Raw genomic sequence first — 16,579 nt, forward strand, 5'->3', positions numbered from 1 at the left:
CATGAGCTCTGCGGAAAAGATATGACCGACCCTGCTGGGGTCTGCACATATGCTAACCAAAATTAGGGATGCCTTCCGCTAAAGGGAATCCAAGACACTCGAGAGAACAACATGTATAGGAAATGTTTTCATGTCATCTTTATAATATTTCTCCGGAAATCAACAAACAATTCGATGGAAAAATAGCAACAGGAGCTCGATACATTTACATACACAGGAAATCAAATATGTGTTATATGTGCCTTTTTTTTATAGGGTATAAATTTATTACGCTTTATATGAGCTATATAATTTCAGTATCGGCACCCTCGAAATCTTGTCGAAATCATCCCTGATTTGTGCTAGTAAGTAATAAAATTAATTCCCATGTAAAAATTCTCAAACCCTATTTATTCGCAATTCCCAATTTCGACAACGAGCATATTCGTTCCAATCGCAAACATTTTGTTGGGTTATGTTCAGACAATGACGGAAGCTTAGTTGTTCAAGGCGATTGTCATTCATCACCAGTGCATCTAATCCCTGCTTAGTCACTAAATGACAGAAATTTAGACTGAGTATCTTCAGATTTTTTACTGAGCCATTTGCAATAACTTCTTGTAACAATTCGTCAGTGAGCGCGTCACAGTGTGTTATCCAAACGCTCTCTAGTAAAGGACAAGATAACAAACCAAACAGAATGTCATTTGAAAGGTTAAAGCCGCCCCCCAGAATCTTCAGATCTTGAAAATAACCACGCCCTTTTTCGTTACGCAATTGAATGATTTCGTTTTCAGACAAGACACTTAAACTTTGGCAGTGATTTCTCAAGCTCAGGGACATTAAATTGGGGCAGAACTTGACAACGGTCCAAATATCAACCAATTCAAAGTATGCGATGTAAAGGACTTCTAACAAACTTCCGATTACCTTCAGTACTGGAGCCAAGCTCTTGTCAAAGGTTATTTCGTTAAGAGTTGAGCTGCTGTGACGTATGATTTTGAGTATCTGTAGGTTCTTCAAACTCGTTAAGCAAAACAGATCAGTATCTGTTAACCCTTCTTTAACAAAAATGATCATATGGAATACCGAAGGGCAAAAACGTACAACTAACTCAAGTTGACCGCTTAAATAAACTTCAGCAGGGCGAAGGATTAGACGAGTGATATTAGTATTTAAAATGTTTGATTGAGCTAACGCCGATGACCGAGCCAATTCCACTAACGCATCGAACACGTTGATGTTCTCGACGACCTCCAAGGATGGACAATTCTGTACAACAAATATTATTCCTCTTTTGGTTACAGCATCGCAGCCCACCATTAATTCAAGAAGGGTCTTGCTCAGTTCGGCTGTTTTGGGAACTAACCATTCAATGCCAGTATCCGTCAATTTTTTGCATTTGCTAATATCCAATATCCTATTTAGAAAAAAAAACAGCAATAATTATATGCACAGAATAATCTAAATAAGAATGAATTTTAATTACCTCAAATTTTTACAGCATGTCGCTATGAGTTTTAAACAAGAATCGTCAATATTCGAATAACACAAGGCTAACACTTGCAGTTTTTCAAGTTTGGGTAAGAAATTTGAGAATTGTTCATAGTCATAGGGACAACTAGGAACAATTAACTTTTGAAGTTTGGTTGTAATGAAATTCCTGATGTTGATATGATGCTTCACGATCGTATTCTCAGTTTGGCTACCACAAAAAGACTGGATGATAGCATCCAACAGGACCGCGGCTAGAGATATTTCATAATTTGTAAAAATCAAACTTAATTAGGTCTTAAAAAACGGAAACAAATACCACTTTGTATCGTCGCAACTTACGCAAAGTTTCAAAAGGATTCATGTCGGACTCGCTTTCGGTCCTTTTTCGGTCCCATGGACTGCCCCTCCATGTTGTTAGAAGCTTATCATCAACGGGAATATCGAAAACTTTTAAATGGCTCTTAACACGGTTAATACACTGTGAATAAAGTGAGATGACAGTTTTAACTTTGGGCATCCTAATATCCTATACTGAATTTTAGGGGTTTTAAATTCCCAGAGAATAAATTTCAATCAATCATAAGAATGATTAGGATTCGTAGATACTGAGGAACACAGCGCGACAAGAAGTGCATCAAAGGAAAATCGAGTACTGAAAGAGAAAACAACTTTTATAGTCCTGATTTTAGGTGGAGAAACTTCCCATGGGAAGTGTACGTTAGTAGAACGACAAGGTCCGAAGGTCGTGAGGATGACAATAATATAGGGTAATTAACCCCAAGTGGACTACATAATGATGTACCGGTAGAAGTTGACTAACGAAAAAAAATCATCACAAATACCAATGTTTTAGAGTGAGGAATAATGTTTGTCTGATTAATTGTCTTGGCGAAAAGCTACTGGCCATTCAAAATAGCTTGATTGACCGTGTATTTTTTACTTCCTTTTACTGTGTGGAATAGATAGATTAGTTGTCGATTGTCTCACTAGATGGCCAATCGAGCGAAAAAATTAAAAAAATTATTTTTAAAAAAAAATTCATTTAATGTTTGATTGTTTGTTAATTGTTAATGTTTGAAAAGGATACTATGGCAGCACACCGCGATTAGTTAAGTATGGTGCGCCGTTTACAACAGGCAAAAATTGAAAATAAAAAAAATCGCAAAATATAAGTGGTCGGCCAAATTTACTATTTATTTAGGCCTACTATTACGTTCAAATTTTTTCTTATCGTTTTACAACAGCTATTACCAAATACGAATGCACAAAATTATCAAACACCAAAATTTTGATGAATCTGATCACGCCACTCACTGTGCCAACAAACCAAACAAACAAATGCAAGTCGCCAACCGCAATTCCGGGAGCTCTTCGTTTTCTCTTTTTGCAAAATAAATTTTCAAGTAAAAATGTCCGTGCAAAATTACGCAACACCGCGCATCGGTTGCAAAAATGTTTGCAATTGTTTAAAAATGTATTGAAAACTTCACCAACGAACCGTGCCGGGAATATACTTGTCAATCAATGATTGGTAATAAGGAGTGAGGGCCTCCAAGTCGGGCAACGAGTCGCTTTTGGTATACAAATCAAATTCACTGTAAAAGAGAGAAGAAAACATTTACAATCCATTTGTGACTGTAAAGCGTCAAAGTAGGTCAATATTTGGATTATTACTTGAACTCGCGGACCCACGGGAGCATTTGCAAGTCACGTTCGGAACTCAGGTGCATATAATCGCCTCCGGAATGCCACGGGTAGAACGAGTGATACCTATACACAACAGACCACACCATACCAATATAAAAAGATATAAACGAAGTTGTGTGAGAAAAGCAATAATAATAATAATTCTATTGCGATCAATTTTCTCCGTCATATAACTAGAAAAGTCAAATACACACGCAGTTCCATTTCATCCGCCGGAGAGATGCGGAACTTTCCAAACTTCCGGTTGGTATTTAAAGGCCCAACGTGAAGCAATAAGTTATCAATCACATCCCAGAAGTCCCCGACCAACGAAACAAAGTAAGTCCGCTCATCCGCAATCTTCTTTAAACACAATTTAAAATAAAAGCTTTGAACTTAATAAATGAATTTCAAATTTGATGACAGAATGAAATTCTTCTCCGCCGTTTTGGTATTTGGATTCATGTTGGCTCTGAACCAAGCCGCTCCCGCCGAGGAAAGGCAATTCGAGAGCATCGGTCAGACGTTCAGCACCATCGCTGCCATTCCATCCAACTTGGCCTCGGCAATTTTCACTCCGCCGGTGCTCCCGAGCTTTGCCGCTCTGCGCACCATGATGAGCTCATTCTTCAACTTCCTGCCAAATCTCATTACCGATTTGTAAACGCATTCACGCTGAGCGTAATCATTACTTTTCACTTTATAGCTGCTTCTCTTTTTTCAATACATTTTTTGGCGACAATTCTTATTCAATCAAAATCAGTATGCGCACCTGATCATGTAGAGAGCCTCGTCCGGAAGGGTAGCGCCGTGATTGCGCAACACGCGGTACAGGTATTCGTCGTGTCCCCAGGACATGGTCACTTGATCCAGCCCACAGTTGGCAGAGTAAATGCCGTATTGGGTGTTGTAACGAGCGTCGTTTAAATCCGGATTTTCCTCAAACGTATTCGAACGGTAGACAATAGATGGAGCAAAAGCCGCTCCGCACACAAAAGTGTCGCCGACGACTGCCCATTGAGGCTCGTAAAATGCCATCACCTTTTAAATGATTGAAAGAAGACAAGACGTTAAATTCACTTGAAACATGGAATAAAAATTGTGTCAAATTGGGTGTCACCTTTCCAAGGTCGTGAATAAGACCTGTCAAATGAAACCAATCGCGATCCGGATGCGCATGGCGGATGCGTTCGGCCGTCTGGAAAGCGTGAACGATGTTCGGCAGGTCTGTGTCGGGGTCAGATTCATCCACCAAGTCGTTCAGACGTTCCAAAGCTTCCATGATTGTTGCCGAAAAACGTTCAAATTTGCACCACTCATTCAGCTAAACAAATATATTCATTAAAAATGTTGAATCAAATCAAAATGTTACACTAAGTAAATTCATACTTTGCGCTGAGCGAATTCCGTCGTCTGGTGCGTGTGCATCAATTTGTAAGTGCGAAAAACGCGTTCGTGAATGCCGCTGTTGCCTTCGTATTGCCGGAATGCTTCGATGGGCTTGTTGGCGAAAATCGGCTCGGGTCGAACCATTCTCGAAGGGTCCGTGCATTCCACCTGGTATACAAATACAGGCATCAATAAAATTTTTGGAAATGTCACGCGGCCAAGAAAGTAGTAGAAAGTTTTATAAATATAATCAGTGATTTTATTTTGGCTGTGAGAGAAAGTCGCTCGGCCGCCAACGGTCCACTTGGATTTTTCTCGAGTTAGTATAAAATAATCAGCATAGCTTTAAAATTTGACCGATATTTGACCCCGAAAGAAAATTTTAAAATATCTATTTTTTTGTAGCTGATAGAGATGAAGTAGAGGTTGAGTTCAAAGTTCGGTGACAGATAAAATAAATTAAAGGAACACTTTTTTCATTAAAAAACTGAAAATCAATCAACATCTGCTACTTTTTAAAAGATTTGTTGGGTTTTTACTCTTATCTCTTATGCTCAGTTTCTTCCCTCAAGAGATACCCAGCCTCTTAAGATGGCGCCTATGCCGCCTAATTGGCAAATTCCAAAAAAACAGCTTAAAAATCGTTTAGCTAGAAAAGTAATAATGACACAAAATTGATCATACTAATATTTAAAAAATTGCCAAATCGTCTCAGATAATTAAAACATTTTTTTTATTGAGAATTTAAAAAATTGAATTCCTTGGCCTTGGCAACGTGTAGCCAATTTAGCTGACGCCCCCTTGCTACTGTTTTGCCATGCGCCAATCAATTCAACCACATTGTAAAATTTGTTCTAGCTTGTTAAATGCTCTGTCTGATAAAAAAAAAAAAAAACTACAAGCATAATTACGAATGTGTGAATTACCTGGTGATCGGCGATGATCCTCATGTTTCGGCTGTATTATTTATCTCGACCTGGGCCGTATCACGTCGTTCCAATCGACTGTCTAACCTCGTTCTGAAGTTCTCGGCTTTTGCTTCCCCCCGACAACGACACCAGGAATGAAACAAGGTAACAATATATCTGCACATAACTCTGTTCTGCGTATATGGTCAAATGTTTTTGTTGTTTCGAAACTTGAGGACGAACTCGTTGACTTTTTCACTTGTTGCTATACACTGTGGCCGTTGCGAAGAGAAAGTCGTTCGCCGATATGCCTCAAGCCAACCATTAGTCCAAAAAGAAACAGGTAGTTTAAAACTGATTTACCAGACAGATAAATATTTGCCAGGCATTTCATTTCCTAGTCATGTGTGTATTTCCCAACATATCCTCAGGCTATTGTTTACCTTTTTTGTTTTAGTACTGCGTAAACTTTTCCAAAAGATTGTGCAATCTACAAATAACAAGGTCAAGTTACAGTTTTGGAAATAATTTAATCTTTTGTTTTGTTTTTTCAATCACAATTTTCATTAGCTGACATGTGTAACTAATAATCTATATGTGATCGATTTCTGATAAACCCAGCCATCGCCGAGCAAATGAGGTGTTGATTTCAAGGTCCATGGTCATCGTCCGGAAGGATTAGTCCCTGAACTTGAACCCTCTCAGGTATAAACCCTTTTCTCATCCCTAAAGTTCCATTATTTTTGCACGCATTCCTTCACGATATTACTTGGAATCGTTATCGATTGACCTGTTACCAGGACACCTCATTTGTAGAGGATGAGTATTCCGTATTCCGAGAAATCGGATGTGGCTGACGCTCTCTGGATCAAGGGCATTTTCTTGCACCCAATGGCTGTTCAACTGTTACGCCAACCCTTTATAATGGAATGCGAAGGTGAGAAAAGTTCATCAGTCGATTGACAACCTTTTCTCAGTGATCTCGTCTCAATTTCAAGATGCCTTGGCCAACATCTTCTCCGTCCAATGCTGTCGAAGTCATTTTCTGCCGTACCAAGTGCGACAAAATGGCCGTCATTCACCAGAATTATTATTTCCACCACAATCGCAAATACAAGGTAATGTTTCAGCTGATTCTGTGGTGATTTGCGTGTCTAATCTGATTGATTTTTCTTTGCAACAGGGAGGTGATTACTGGTGCTGTGCTCAACGTGGGTGCAAAGTCCGTCTCATCAGCAGCCGTGTCAATCATGAATCCGGTCGGATGGAGTTTTCGCGTCGCAATCAGGCCATCCAACATGAGCATGAGCCGAACGCACCCAATCTGATCGAGAAAGAATTCCGTCGCCAGTTGGTCACTCAGTTCGATAGAGTCACAGCCAATAAATCAGGATCGCCTCAATCAGCTACTCCTGTTTCCGTTCGTCTAGTCTACGATGAGCTGCGCAGTCAGGCCATCAAACGCGGCGTTCCGGAATCTCTGATTCCGTCTTATTGGAATATTCGCAGCACCATGTACCGTATCCGTCGCAAGCGGGTGTTACTTCACGTTCCGTCAAGTAATTCGGGTTCGGAAAGAAGAGGTGTGTACTCACTTTGCATTTGAACTTTAATTTTGAAAAATTTTCATTCATAATGTTCTCATTTTTTAGAAACTAATGAAACTTCTGCTGGAGAAGGATCTGCTAGATCCGGGACTTCTGATCCAGAATCTCCGATCTCATCGACGATGGGTGAGCCATCGACTAGTCCAGTGCAATCGGAACCATTGTCTCTGGTGACTTGGAAAAATAACGCCCAGGAACAACAGCTTGTTGTCCGTCGCGATCTCGTTCATCCGACTACTTCTCCAATCCTGTATCAATCTCTTCAGTCGAGCGGTTCGCCGTCAACTGCACCCATCAATCCGCAACTGCCAACCCAGTTTGAAGCTTCACCCATGATCACTCCAATTCCGCCAATTGATCCAGATCTTCTACGTTTTTCCAGTCATTTATTCCCGAGCTACTCCCAATCTCCCACTCTTGCTCCCTCGTTTCCTTACCAATCACCGGAAATTATGCGGTTTTATGCTGCCATGCATGCCGAATATTTACGCTCGCTCTTTGCTCTCGGCTGCCATCCTCGTATGTAATGGCCCTTAATTGATTTCTGCTCTTTCTTATTGACGTTTTGCTAATGACCAAAAATTGACGATGAACGACTCGTTCGGAACGTTTCAGCCTAATTGAATACATCCCGATCAACAGCACGTTGCCATGGTACTATGGCATTTCTCGAACAGTATAAGTTAATGGTTGTGATTACTAGTACCGTCGCAGCTATGGTACAGCTTAGGAATCGGTTCAACGGTTCCGCCGCTTGGCTTCATCGGCTATTGTACTTTTTAGGTCTCGATCCTCCTCCTGGACCTAAATGTAAGACAAACATTTGGGGATGGCTTTGCTTTCTGGTAATGTCACAAGCCGGCCTTTTCGTGTTCATCGTGAGGTCCGCTCCTCACTTGAAAGGATTCCTCATAAACCTGCCTGCCACTCTTCCGTTATTTGACCGTTCCATCCGCTTGTTCAGCGTCAGTTTCATACATTTGATCTTGCTTTTGAAATTGGGTGGAATTCTGGACTCCATGTGTCGTCAACTCAATTCGGTGGATTTGGAATTACACCGACCTAATCTCTCAAAAGTTCGTAAAGTTTCCATCGCTGGAGTAATTTGGACCCTCTTTGTGGTACGTTAGATTTATAATTTATAAGTAAAAATTTATGTCGAATCATTATTAATAAAAATGTTTTATTATTTAGTGCAATAGCCAAACTATTTTCTCCATGTACGTAGAGTCATTTGAAAGAAGGAAGGAATCTTTTTTCCCGTTCCTTGAAACTATCCAGCAGTTCATCCGGATCGAGAGTTATATGATTCTAGATGTCTCTGTTGTCATCTTCTCTGCTAGCGGCCAACTTTTGGTCACCTTTTATCAGCAATTGGTTCAGAAAACTAATGCTGATGCTTCTTTAACAAAACTATTTTTTTATTCTTCCATCGCAACCCGATTGTCGTCCGCTGTCACTTTTCTGTGCAGTCAGTTCGCTCTCATCTTGTTGATTAACTGCATTCACTCGTTCTCCTGTCTCCTGTTTTTCACTGACGCGCTGATGTCTGAAATTGCCGCTCCTGATCAAAGAATTACTTCCTTCTGGACTTCTGTAGTTTTGATTGATGGCCTAGTCCGCTTATGGTTGATTTGCCACACCGTAGACAACATCTCCAATGCGGTAATCAGAATTTCACTTGGTTTTAAAGATTGGTGATTTAACTCGTTTTCCCTGTATAGGCTAAACAATCCATATACAGCTTGAGAAAGCTGAGAGACTATCCTTCAAGAGATATTACCCAGACGTATCAGCGCAATCAGGTTGAATAAATATTTAATTGTTTTCTTTAACTTTGTCACATGATTGATTCAATATTAGGTGACGCTTTCTATTGTGGAAATAGCAGGAACCCTGCCTAAATTCAGATTATATGGACTAGTCACTTTGTCCAAGGAACTATTGCTCCAGGTGAAAGTAACGAAAAAATTGGACGCATTTTGAACTTTATTAATCACGAAACTTTTAAAAGGTGATGGAGACTACTGCGGCATACGTACTCATGTTGAATGAACTAAAAACTTAGTTAGCGTAAGCAATTTAGTTATTTTTTAGTTGTTGTCATCTTATTTAATTGATCCAGGTTTTTTGAAAAAACTTTTTAGTAAAATTTGTAACAGTTTAGTGTGATCCCAAAAGATTATTTAGTTAGCACCTCCAAAAATACTTTGAGGTCCGGAATTGTTTTTTAGGACAAGTCAAAATGCTGTTAGCATACAATAGTGGCTGGTGTATAATTCCACGTTAAGTTCATAAATATATGCACACTGCTGCACATCCATAAAAATTTAGATAAAACGTTTCATATCACAAAAAAAAAAGATAAAAAAATCGGTGGGAGTACGGGGCCAATAGAATAGACCTATGCCTGATAGAGATACGCAGTTGTCTGCAAACTATTTCAGTTTTATTTGCTGTGAGGAAATGAGAGCTACGGCTTGAACATTAGTTCCTTCCCAGATCTGTTGTTATTCAGTTGTTCAAAAGTTGCTGTTGAGTGCCAGCTGTAGCAAGGCGGCTATTGTTTCAAAATGAATAACAAAGCAATCGCCTTGTTGTTGATTTCAACGGCAGCTATATTTTTCGTTTTCGGTAATACTGGACTGATTTAAATTGTTATCTTAAAAGGAAAAAATTGTAGTAAAATTGTTTTATTTATTTTACAGGTGCTCTCATCGGATTCTATGTTATCGAAGAAAATAATAAAGTTCCCGCTGTGCTGGACGTCAAATCTTTACTGATTGATGAAATTTCGGCTGATAAAATCAGTGAAAACCTCAAGTATTACATGACAACATTTGGATTTTAATTATCAGTAATGTAAATTATCTAACTGGTCATCTTAACAGACATTTGACTAGCGTTCCGCATGTGGCTGGAACAGCCCAGGATTTATTGCAAGCTGAATGGGTTAGAGATAGTTTCCTCGAAGCAGGATTGGATGAAGCTGAAACGGTTCCTTACGACGTGTTACTCTCCTATCCACGACCTGGAGTGATCAATACAGTCGAGTTAATCGATGACAAGAATCAAGTTAATTTCACCACAGCTGGTCGGCAACCAGCACTTGGTACACCACAAAATTCCTACGGCGAAGTCTTTGCGAATTTCAATGCGTACTCAGGAAAGGGCGTTGCCCAAGTAAGTTTATCTATTCGATTCAAACGTTTTTATTATTAAGTATAGACTGCTGTTATTAATGTTTGGTTTATTTGTTAAAAGGGAAATATAGTTTATGCTTACTTTGGGCGAGATGCCGATTATGAAGAACTACAAAGTCGAGGGGTAAACGTAACTGGACACATCGTCCTAGTGCGTTACGGAGCAATTTTCCGCGGATCAAAGGTCAGTATTTGGAATAACTTTTTTCAAAAATTTGATGCGATAACAATTTTTATGGTTATTAGGTGGCGATTGCTGCAAGGTGGGGTGCAATTGGAGTGATCCTATTTAGCGACCCTATAGATAAAGCCGTAGAAGGTCGTAATTTCACCTTTCCAGATAGTTGGTGGCTGCCAGGCATGGGAGTGGAAAGCGGCTCTCTTTATGTTGTTGACGGCGATCCTTTGACTCCTGCCTACCCTGCCATTGGTAGGAAAACTCCCATTGAAGATTAAAAGGCTAATATGCTAACCTTTGTCTCATTCAAACGCAGAGAGTGCATTTCGTTTGAAAGAAGAAGACCAGGCAAACCTGCCCAGGATTCCAGTCCAACCGATCGGCTATGACGAAGCCGAGATATTTCTTCGTAGCATTTCTCCTGAGAATCCACCTCCAGCCGCGTGGGTTGGTAAATTAGATGCGCCATACAACCTTGGTCCAACACCGCTCAACCCCGGTTGGAACGTCAGGATTAACGTCAGCACCGATAACGAGATGAGGAGAACTTATAACACTATAGGAATCTTGCGCGGATCTGTGGAAGACGGTAAATCACGGAATCGAAATGGAATGAAAGGATATCATTAATAATGTTGGATATTTGTAGATCGTTATGTCCTTTTGGGCAATCATCGAGATGCCTGGACATTTGGTGCCTTGGATCCATCGAGCGGAACGGCTTCCATGATCGAAGTGGTCCGAGCTTTAGGGCAAATTAAGAAGAATAAAGGTATGCATTATCCCTGTAACAGAAACGTCGATTTCTTTAAATTCAATTTCTTACTGGTTTGTGTAGAATGGCGACCAAGAAGGACTATGGTGTTTTGCAGTTGGGGTGCCGAGGAATATGGTTTGATTGGATCCTACGAGTGGACGCAACAATTTGCCAAAGTATTGAGCCAGCGAGCGGTGGCTTACCTGAATGTGGATGTCGCTGTCGGTGGTAAGGAAGAAAACGCAAACAAAAATTTTACCGGATAAGAATACTTATAAATACTTAAATTTTCAATTTTCAGGAAATCAAACGTTTCGAGGTTCAGCTTATCCCATGTTGAAACAACTTCTCATTGATTCTTCCAAGCTCGTCCCTAATCCTAATCCAGCTGAAGTGGCAGATGGCAGAGAAACTGTTTTTCAAACCTGGGTAAAATATCAGCCAGATGCAAACAACCCTGGAAATCCTTCGTAAGAAAATTGAATTGATCTCTAATTTTCTTTTTAGATTTCGTTTTTTTTTAAATAACTAATAATGAGGTAACTTTTCGACAGAGTTGGTAACATGGGCGGTGGTAGTGATTTTGCGCCGTTCGCTTATGTCGTTGGAACTCCAACCACAGATTTCGGTTACACGGTAATACATATTTTAATGACCCAAACGTTAATATGTTTCTGTTCTTGACCTTTTTCTTTCTATTAGGCTCCCAATAGTTATCCAACTTACCATACAATGTATGATAACTATCAGTTGGCCAGTGAGATTGTAGATCGTGGCTTTGTCCACCACCAGGCTGTGGCGAGAATGTGGGCAATTGCAGCCACCGAACTAGCCGACGCTGTTGTAATACCTTTTGATATCAATTCTTATGCCAGCTTTCTAAACGACTCGCTGACATCTTTAGAAAAGAAATACGACCAACAGCTACAGCAAAATCAAGCCACTTTCAGTTGAGAACTTTCTATTTTTTATTTTTTTTTTTTGTTTTAGTTTCACGTAAAACTTTTAAAAAATTTGGTTTATAGAATACTTCCGTGCTTCCGTCGACTATTTCAGTGAATCAACTAAGAATTTCACGGAAACAACCCTGAAAAATATAAATATGGATGACATTTTAACAGTCAGGCAGGTTAATGACAGACTCACCCAACTGGAGCGTTTCTTCATCGATCCAAAAGGATTACCAGATCGTCCCGAAACAAAGTTTGCTACATTCTAATAGATTTAAATTTTAAATAAGAACTTGAATTTTTTATGATTTCCGTTACCTTAGTCACATCGTTTTCTCGGTAAGCGCTAACAACGCTTACGGATCTGACACGTTCGCCGGACTAGTCGATTTGCTCCTCGAAGTGGGCAACAAAACGGAAAGTCAGGACCCAGTTACCTGGAACAAGATTCGCCAACATTTGTCAGTTATCGCATTCTTGATTGGTGAAGCTGCTCGTTCGCTAAGCGAAAACTTGTGGTAACTTGTTTTATTTCTCCAATTCGACTAAAATTCCCAACTCCTGATAATCGTGTAATTGCATGCATGTTTAAATTTACCTTTGAACTCTTTTTTTTTCCGTCATTGGTTACATTATTTTTGTTTATTTTGAATTTTTCTTGACATTGTCCTCGCTAGTGCGGTATTAGCTCGTTTTGACAGGGTGAAACACGGTGTATAATTGGTTGAGCTTGGTTGAATTAATCTTTCTTGAACGATCGATTATTTTACGAAAGTGACTTCCGGTATTTTAAATTTGAATTGCAAATACTGTCACAGTACGCTTTGAGAATTCTTTGATTCGTTCACAGTAACCCGTGTTTCCAAGGTGAAAGTTGTTTAACCTTGGGGCCTGGAAAATTTGACTCGTGATACTTCCTATAGCTTATTAACGATGTAAGCTTGACGAAATACCTTGGGTTTTGCCACAACTTTGTTTTCTTATTTTTGTCGAATCATCGATGGCGTCTCATTCTGAACCACGTCTCTGGCCAATCGGACATCAACTTCACATTTCTTAATTGGGAACTTTTTGAAAACAACGTAAATACTTATTAGAAAGGAGAGCACGCACGACTCCCGTTGGTGACACGAACGTGATCGCGCATTGGAAAACTATCTGTTTAAGTGGACAAATATAAAAAAAGCGTGATGGGAGGTAAAGTGTTTTAACCTAGTTCAGTGTCGTACTACAGAACCGTTCAAGATGTGGTCGACTCAAGACGTGTCGGAAACTAAAACAATGCTGGATAAAAACAAAAAATCGGGATATTGGATTGTGGCCGTTGCCATCATCTTGTGCTTCGCTACAGGTAAGTTTATTAATGCTCGCTCTTTTTGTTGCCAAATTACACCGTATTGACTGAATTCCCCTTTAACTCGATCCCAATACGTCTGAAAAAGGAATTTTGATTGGCCGGTATGGAACAACCTCAGTGGCTGACTACCACAATTTCGACGTTAGGAATTTGGTAATTGACGAAATCTCTGCAGATGAAATCGACTCCAATCTGAGGTATGTACTATATGAGCGAATACTTTTAACAACCAAGTTGAGGTGCATGACAATGCTTTTCTATTCCTAACAGATATTTGACCAGCACGCCTCATGTGGCTGGAACAGTCCAGGATTTATTGCAAGCCGAATGGATGAGAGATCGTTTCCTGGAAGCAGGATTGGACGAAGCTAAAACTATTCCTTACGACGTGTTGCTCTCTTACCCGCGTGTTGGAGTGATGAATAAGGTGTCGCTAATCGACGAACAAGGCAGAATTAATTACACAACAGCAGGTCGTCAACCGCCCCTTGGTTCACCAGAAGAATTTTCCGATGACATTTTGCATAATTTTAATGCTTTCTCGGCTAATGGAGTCGTTGAGGTGCCTAACGAACTGCTTTGGATTAATTTATCTTTGATTCATAATTTTGATTGCGTTTACTTTGGATTATTAGGGAAATGTTGTCTACGTCCATTACGGACGCAAGAAGGACTATGAATACTTGCTATCAAGAGGTATTAATGTCTCTGGTCATATTGCCCTTATCCGACTAGGAGCGATCTTTCGAGGATCAAAGGTAATAAGAAATTTGAAATGCATGATGTCAAAATGTTAAATTTTCTTTTATTTAATATGTTTAGGTGGATTTAGCTGAAAGATACGGCGCTATCGGAGTAATTCTGTTTTCGGATCGCCTAGAGAAGACCAGTCAGAATCGCAATAATACTTATCCCGATAGCTGGTGGATGCCAGGAACAGGAGCTGAATATGGTCACGTCGGACGCTTGAGGGGCGGAGACTTGTTGACCCCTTTCTATCCTGCTATAGGTAACAATGCAGTCCAACTAATTTAACAAAAGTATTTTACTTATACACCTCTATTCGTATGGCAGAGAGCGCTTTCAGGATCAAAGAAGAAAATCACCCTGGCTTGCCTAAGATTCCTGTACAGGCGATAGGTTATGAAGAGGCTGAAGTCATTCTCCGAAACATTTCACCGGAAAACAGCGCTCCTACTAAATGGATTGGCAAAATGGATGCGCCGTATTCTCTTGGTCCTAGTCTGCGTAATCCTGGTTGGAGAGTAAGGCTGGATGTCAGCACAGTCAACGAAAGGAGGACTACATTCAACACAATCGGCATTTTACGAGGATCAGTCGAAGATGGTATTGAAATCCTGGTACACATTTTAAAACGTATGCTCATTTATTTACTTAATTAGATCGGTATGTTCTTTTGGGAAATCATCGAGATGCCTGGACTTTTGGGGCCCTGGATCCGTCTAGTGGCACTGCTTCTATGATCGAGATTGCCCGAGTATTCGGAAAAATGAAACGCGACCAAAGTATTGCGATAGTAGTACCAAATAAAAATCGTTTTGAATTTTATAATTTTCATTTTTGAACAATACAGATTGGCGACCTAGGCGAACAATTGTCTTTTGCAGTTGGGGCGCTCATGAATACGGACTTGTAGGGTCCTACGAATGGACCCAACAACATGCAACCGTTCTGGGCCAACGAGCCGTAGCGTATCTTAATGTAGATACCGCCGTCAGTGGTGAGTCAAAGTGAACAAAAAATCTAACAAACTCTAGTTTTACCCGGCTTTGATTAAAACAGGTAATCGTACTCTCTTTGGCAACGCTTTTCCTACTCTGAAACAGCTCCTAATCGACACGGCCAAGCTTATACCTAATCCGAGTGTGCTTGAAATAGAATCCGGCCATAAAACGGTCTTTGATACCTGGCTGGCCCAATCTCGAGATCAGGATCATGTTGACCAACCAATGTATAGTATACATTTTAAATATTAATAGTATATTTGATGTAGTACTATCATTCACTTTTGATGTTAGGGTGGGGCATCTAGGTGGCGGCAGTGACTTTGAAGGATTTTCTTATGTCATTGGCATTCCCGCAGCAGATTTTGGTTACATGGTACAAAAAATAGTTTGATAAACATACTATGCTCAAAACTAATGATCTAATTTTTTTTTCGTATAGAAAAATGGCGTTTATCCAACGCAATATTCTCTGTATGATAGTTACCATTTGGCAAGTAATATTGTCGATCGCGGATTTGTTCATCACCAAGCTGTTGCACGAATGTGGGCTGTGGCGGCTGTTACTCTTTCAGATTCTGTCATCCTTCCGTTTGACGTTCTAGCTTATGCATCCTATCTGAATCATTCACTAAGTTTGCTTAAAACGAAATATGGACCGATACTACAACAGAACGGTGTTTCACTAAGTATTGATTATAAAGTATAATTATGATTGCCTTTCACGTTTTAATTTTTACTCTTTATAAAGAACATGTGCGAGTGTCGGTTGATCATTTCATATTCTCCGTAAAACATTTCAGCGAAAATGAGCTTAAGAACGTCGATCAATCTAACATTTTTGCCGTGCGACGAGTTAATGATAAACTCATGTATTTGGAACGTTTCTTCATTGACTCCAAAGGACTTCCGGATCATCCTGAAACTAAGTGAGAGCGTTAAAAATTTAAGATGAAGAAAATTTCATGACATTGTGTGTTAATTTAATATTTTTAGTCACGTCGTATTTTCGACAAGCAGCAGCGACTCCCACAACTTTAACACATTTGCTGGGTTGGTTGATCTTATCGTTCAGGTGGAAAACAAGACAGAATCAAACGATCCAGAGATATGGAGCAAAATTCGCCACCATCTTTCTGTTATTGCATTTTTAATTGGCGAGGCAGGCCGATCACTCAACGGAGATTTTTAGATTATGATCTTGTGATCCTGCAGGATTAAGCGCAAATGCACAATACAAAATTAGTCTGACGAAATTGTATTACATATTCCTTTTTAACTTTATCCCAATGAATAAACAGTAAAGAAATGTTGTTTTTCTTT

At 39.8% G+C, this 16,579-nt stretch overlaps 5 protein-coding genes and 1 long non-coding RNA gene across 10 annotated transcripts; 4 read left to right on the top strand and 2 right to left on the bottom strand.

The window, feature by feature from the left end:
* Positions 1-125: 125 nt before the first annotated feature.
* On the bottom strand, positions 126-2,505 carry LOC124202678 (SCF E3 ubiquitin ligase complex F-box protein grrA-like). Its single transcript, XM_046599032.1, has 3 exons — positions 1,816-2,505; positions 1,469-1,727; positions 126-1,399 (listed from the first exon to the last, which is right to left on the bottom strand). The coding sequence occupies exons 1-3, from the start codon at positions 1,991-1,993 to the stop codon at positions 379-381; spliced, it is 1,458 nt and encodes a 485-aa protein (XP_046454988.1). The 5' UTR covers positions 1,994-2,505; the 3' UTR covers positions 126-378.
* A 140-nt stretch (positions 2,506-2,645) lies between these two features.
* Positions 2,646-5,616, bottom strand: LOC124202681 (inositol oxygenase-like). The gene is made up of 6 exons (XM_046599040.1): positions 5,478-5,616; positions 4,552-4,719; positions 4,283-4,486; positions 3,935-4,203; positions 3,151-3,246; positions 2,646-3,071 (listed from the first exon to the last, which is right to left on the bottom strand). The coding sequence occupies exons 1-6, from the start codon at positions 5,499-5,501 to the stop codon at positions 2,963-2,965; spliced, it is 870 nt and encodes a 289-aa protein (XP_046454996.1). The 5' UTR covers positions 5,502-5,616; the 3' UTR covers positions 2,646-2,962.
* LOC124202683 lies at positions 3,360-3,904 on the top strand. The gene is made up of 2 exons (XR_006878296.1): positions 3,360-3,501; positions 3,589-3,904. It is a non-coding gene; the product is annotated as an uncharacterized LOC124202683 (long non-coding RNA).
* LOC124202679 lies at positions 5,485-9,381 on the top strand. 5 transcript variants are annotated; one of them, XM_046599033.1, is made up of 11 exons: positions 5,502-5,624; positions 5,696-5,802; positions 5,917-6,164; positions 6,260-6,396; positions 6,437-6,577; positions 6,643-7,042; positions 7,112-8,187; positions 8,261-8,731; positions 8,791-8,871; positions 8,930-9,019; positions 9,081-9,381. In XM_046599033.1, the coding sequence occupies exons 7-11, from the start codon at positions 7,726-7,728 to the stop codon at positions 9,132-9,134; spliced, it is 1,158 nt and encodes a 385-aa protein (XP_046454989.1). In that variant the 5' UTR covers positions 5,502-5,624; positions 5,696-5,802; positions 5,917-6,164; positions 6,260-6,396; positions 6,437-6,577; positions 6,643-7,042; positions 7,112-7,725; the 3' UTR covers positions 9,135-9,381. The 5 variants fall into 5 exon arrangements, with proteins under 5 accessions (XP_046454990.1, XP_046454992.1, XP_046454989.1 ...); XM_046599034.1 differs by lacking the exon at positions 5,696-5,802 and having other exon boundaries at positions 5,485-5,624; positions 6,081-6,164; positions 6,260-6,577; XM_046599037.1 differs by lacking the exons at positions 8,261-8,731; positions 8,791-8,871; positions 8,930-9,019; positions 9,081-9,381 and having other exon boundaries at positions 7,112-7,710.
* A 179-nt stretch (positions 9,382-9,560) lies between these two features.
* Positions 9,561-12,764, top strand: LOC124202676 (N-acetylated-alpha-linked acidic dipeptidase 2-like). Its single transcript, XM_046599030.1, has 13 exons — positions 9,561-9,700; positions 9,775-9,889; positions 9,958-10,249; positions 10,331-10,453; positions 10,516-10,699; positions 10,764-11,036; positions 11,097-11,219; positions 11,286-11,432; positions 11,506-11,674; positions 11,759-11,840; positions 11,907-12,153; positions 12,230-12,407; positions 12,478-12,764. The coding sequence occupies exons 1-13, from the start codon at positions 9,640-9,642 to the stop codon at positions 12,674-12,676; spliced, it is 2,193 nt and encodes a 730-aa protein (XP_046454986.1). The 5' UTR covers positions 9,561-9,639; the 3' UTR covers positions 12,677-12,764.
* Positions 12,765-13,058: 294 nt separating this feature from the next.
* LOC124202675 (N-acetylated-alpha-linked acidic dipeptidase 2-like) lies at positions 13,059-16,566 on the top strand. The gene is made up of 13 exons (XM_046599027.1): positions 13,059-13,505; positions 13,597-13,708; positions 13,782-14,073; positions 14,147-14,269; positions 14,334-14,520; positions 14,586-14,858; positions 14,915-15,037; positions 15,106-15,252; positions 15,315-15,483; positions 15,551-15,632; positions 15,699-15,945; positions 16,008-16,185; positions 16,253-16,566. Exons 1-13 carry the CDS (start codon positions 13,400-13,402, stop codon positions 16,446-16,448), a joined length of 2,235 nt encoding a protein of 744 aa, XP_046454983.1. The 5' UTR covers positions 13,059-13,399; the 3' UTR covers positions 16,449-16,566.
* Positions 16,567-16,579: the final 13 nt, after the last annotated feature.

This window comes from Daphnia pulex, chromosome 9 (assembly GCF_021134715.1).
Source record: "Daphnia pulex isolate KAP4 chromosome 9, ASM2113471v1".
Lineage (NCBI taxonomy): Eukaryota > Metazoa > Arthropoda > Branchiopoda > Diplostraca > Daphniidae > Daphnia > Daphnia pulex.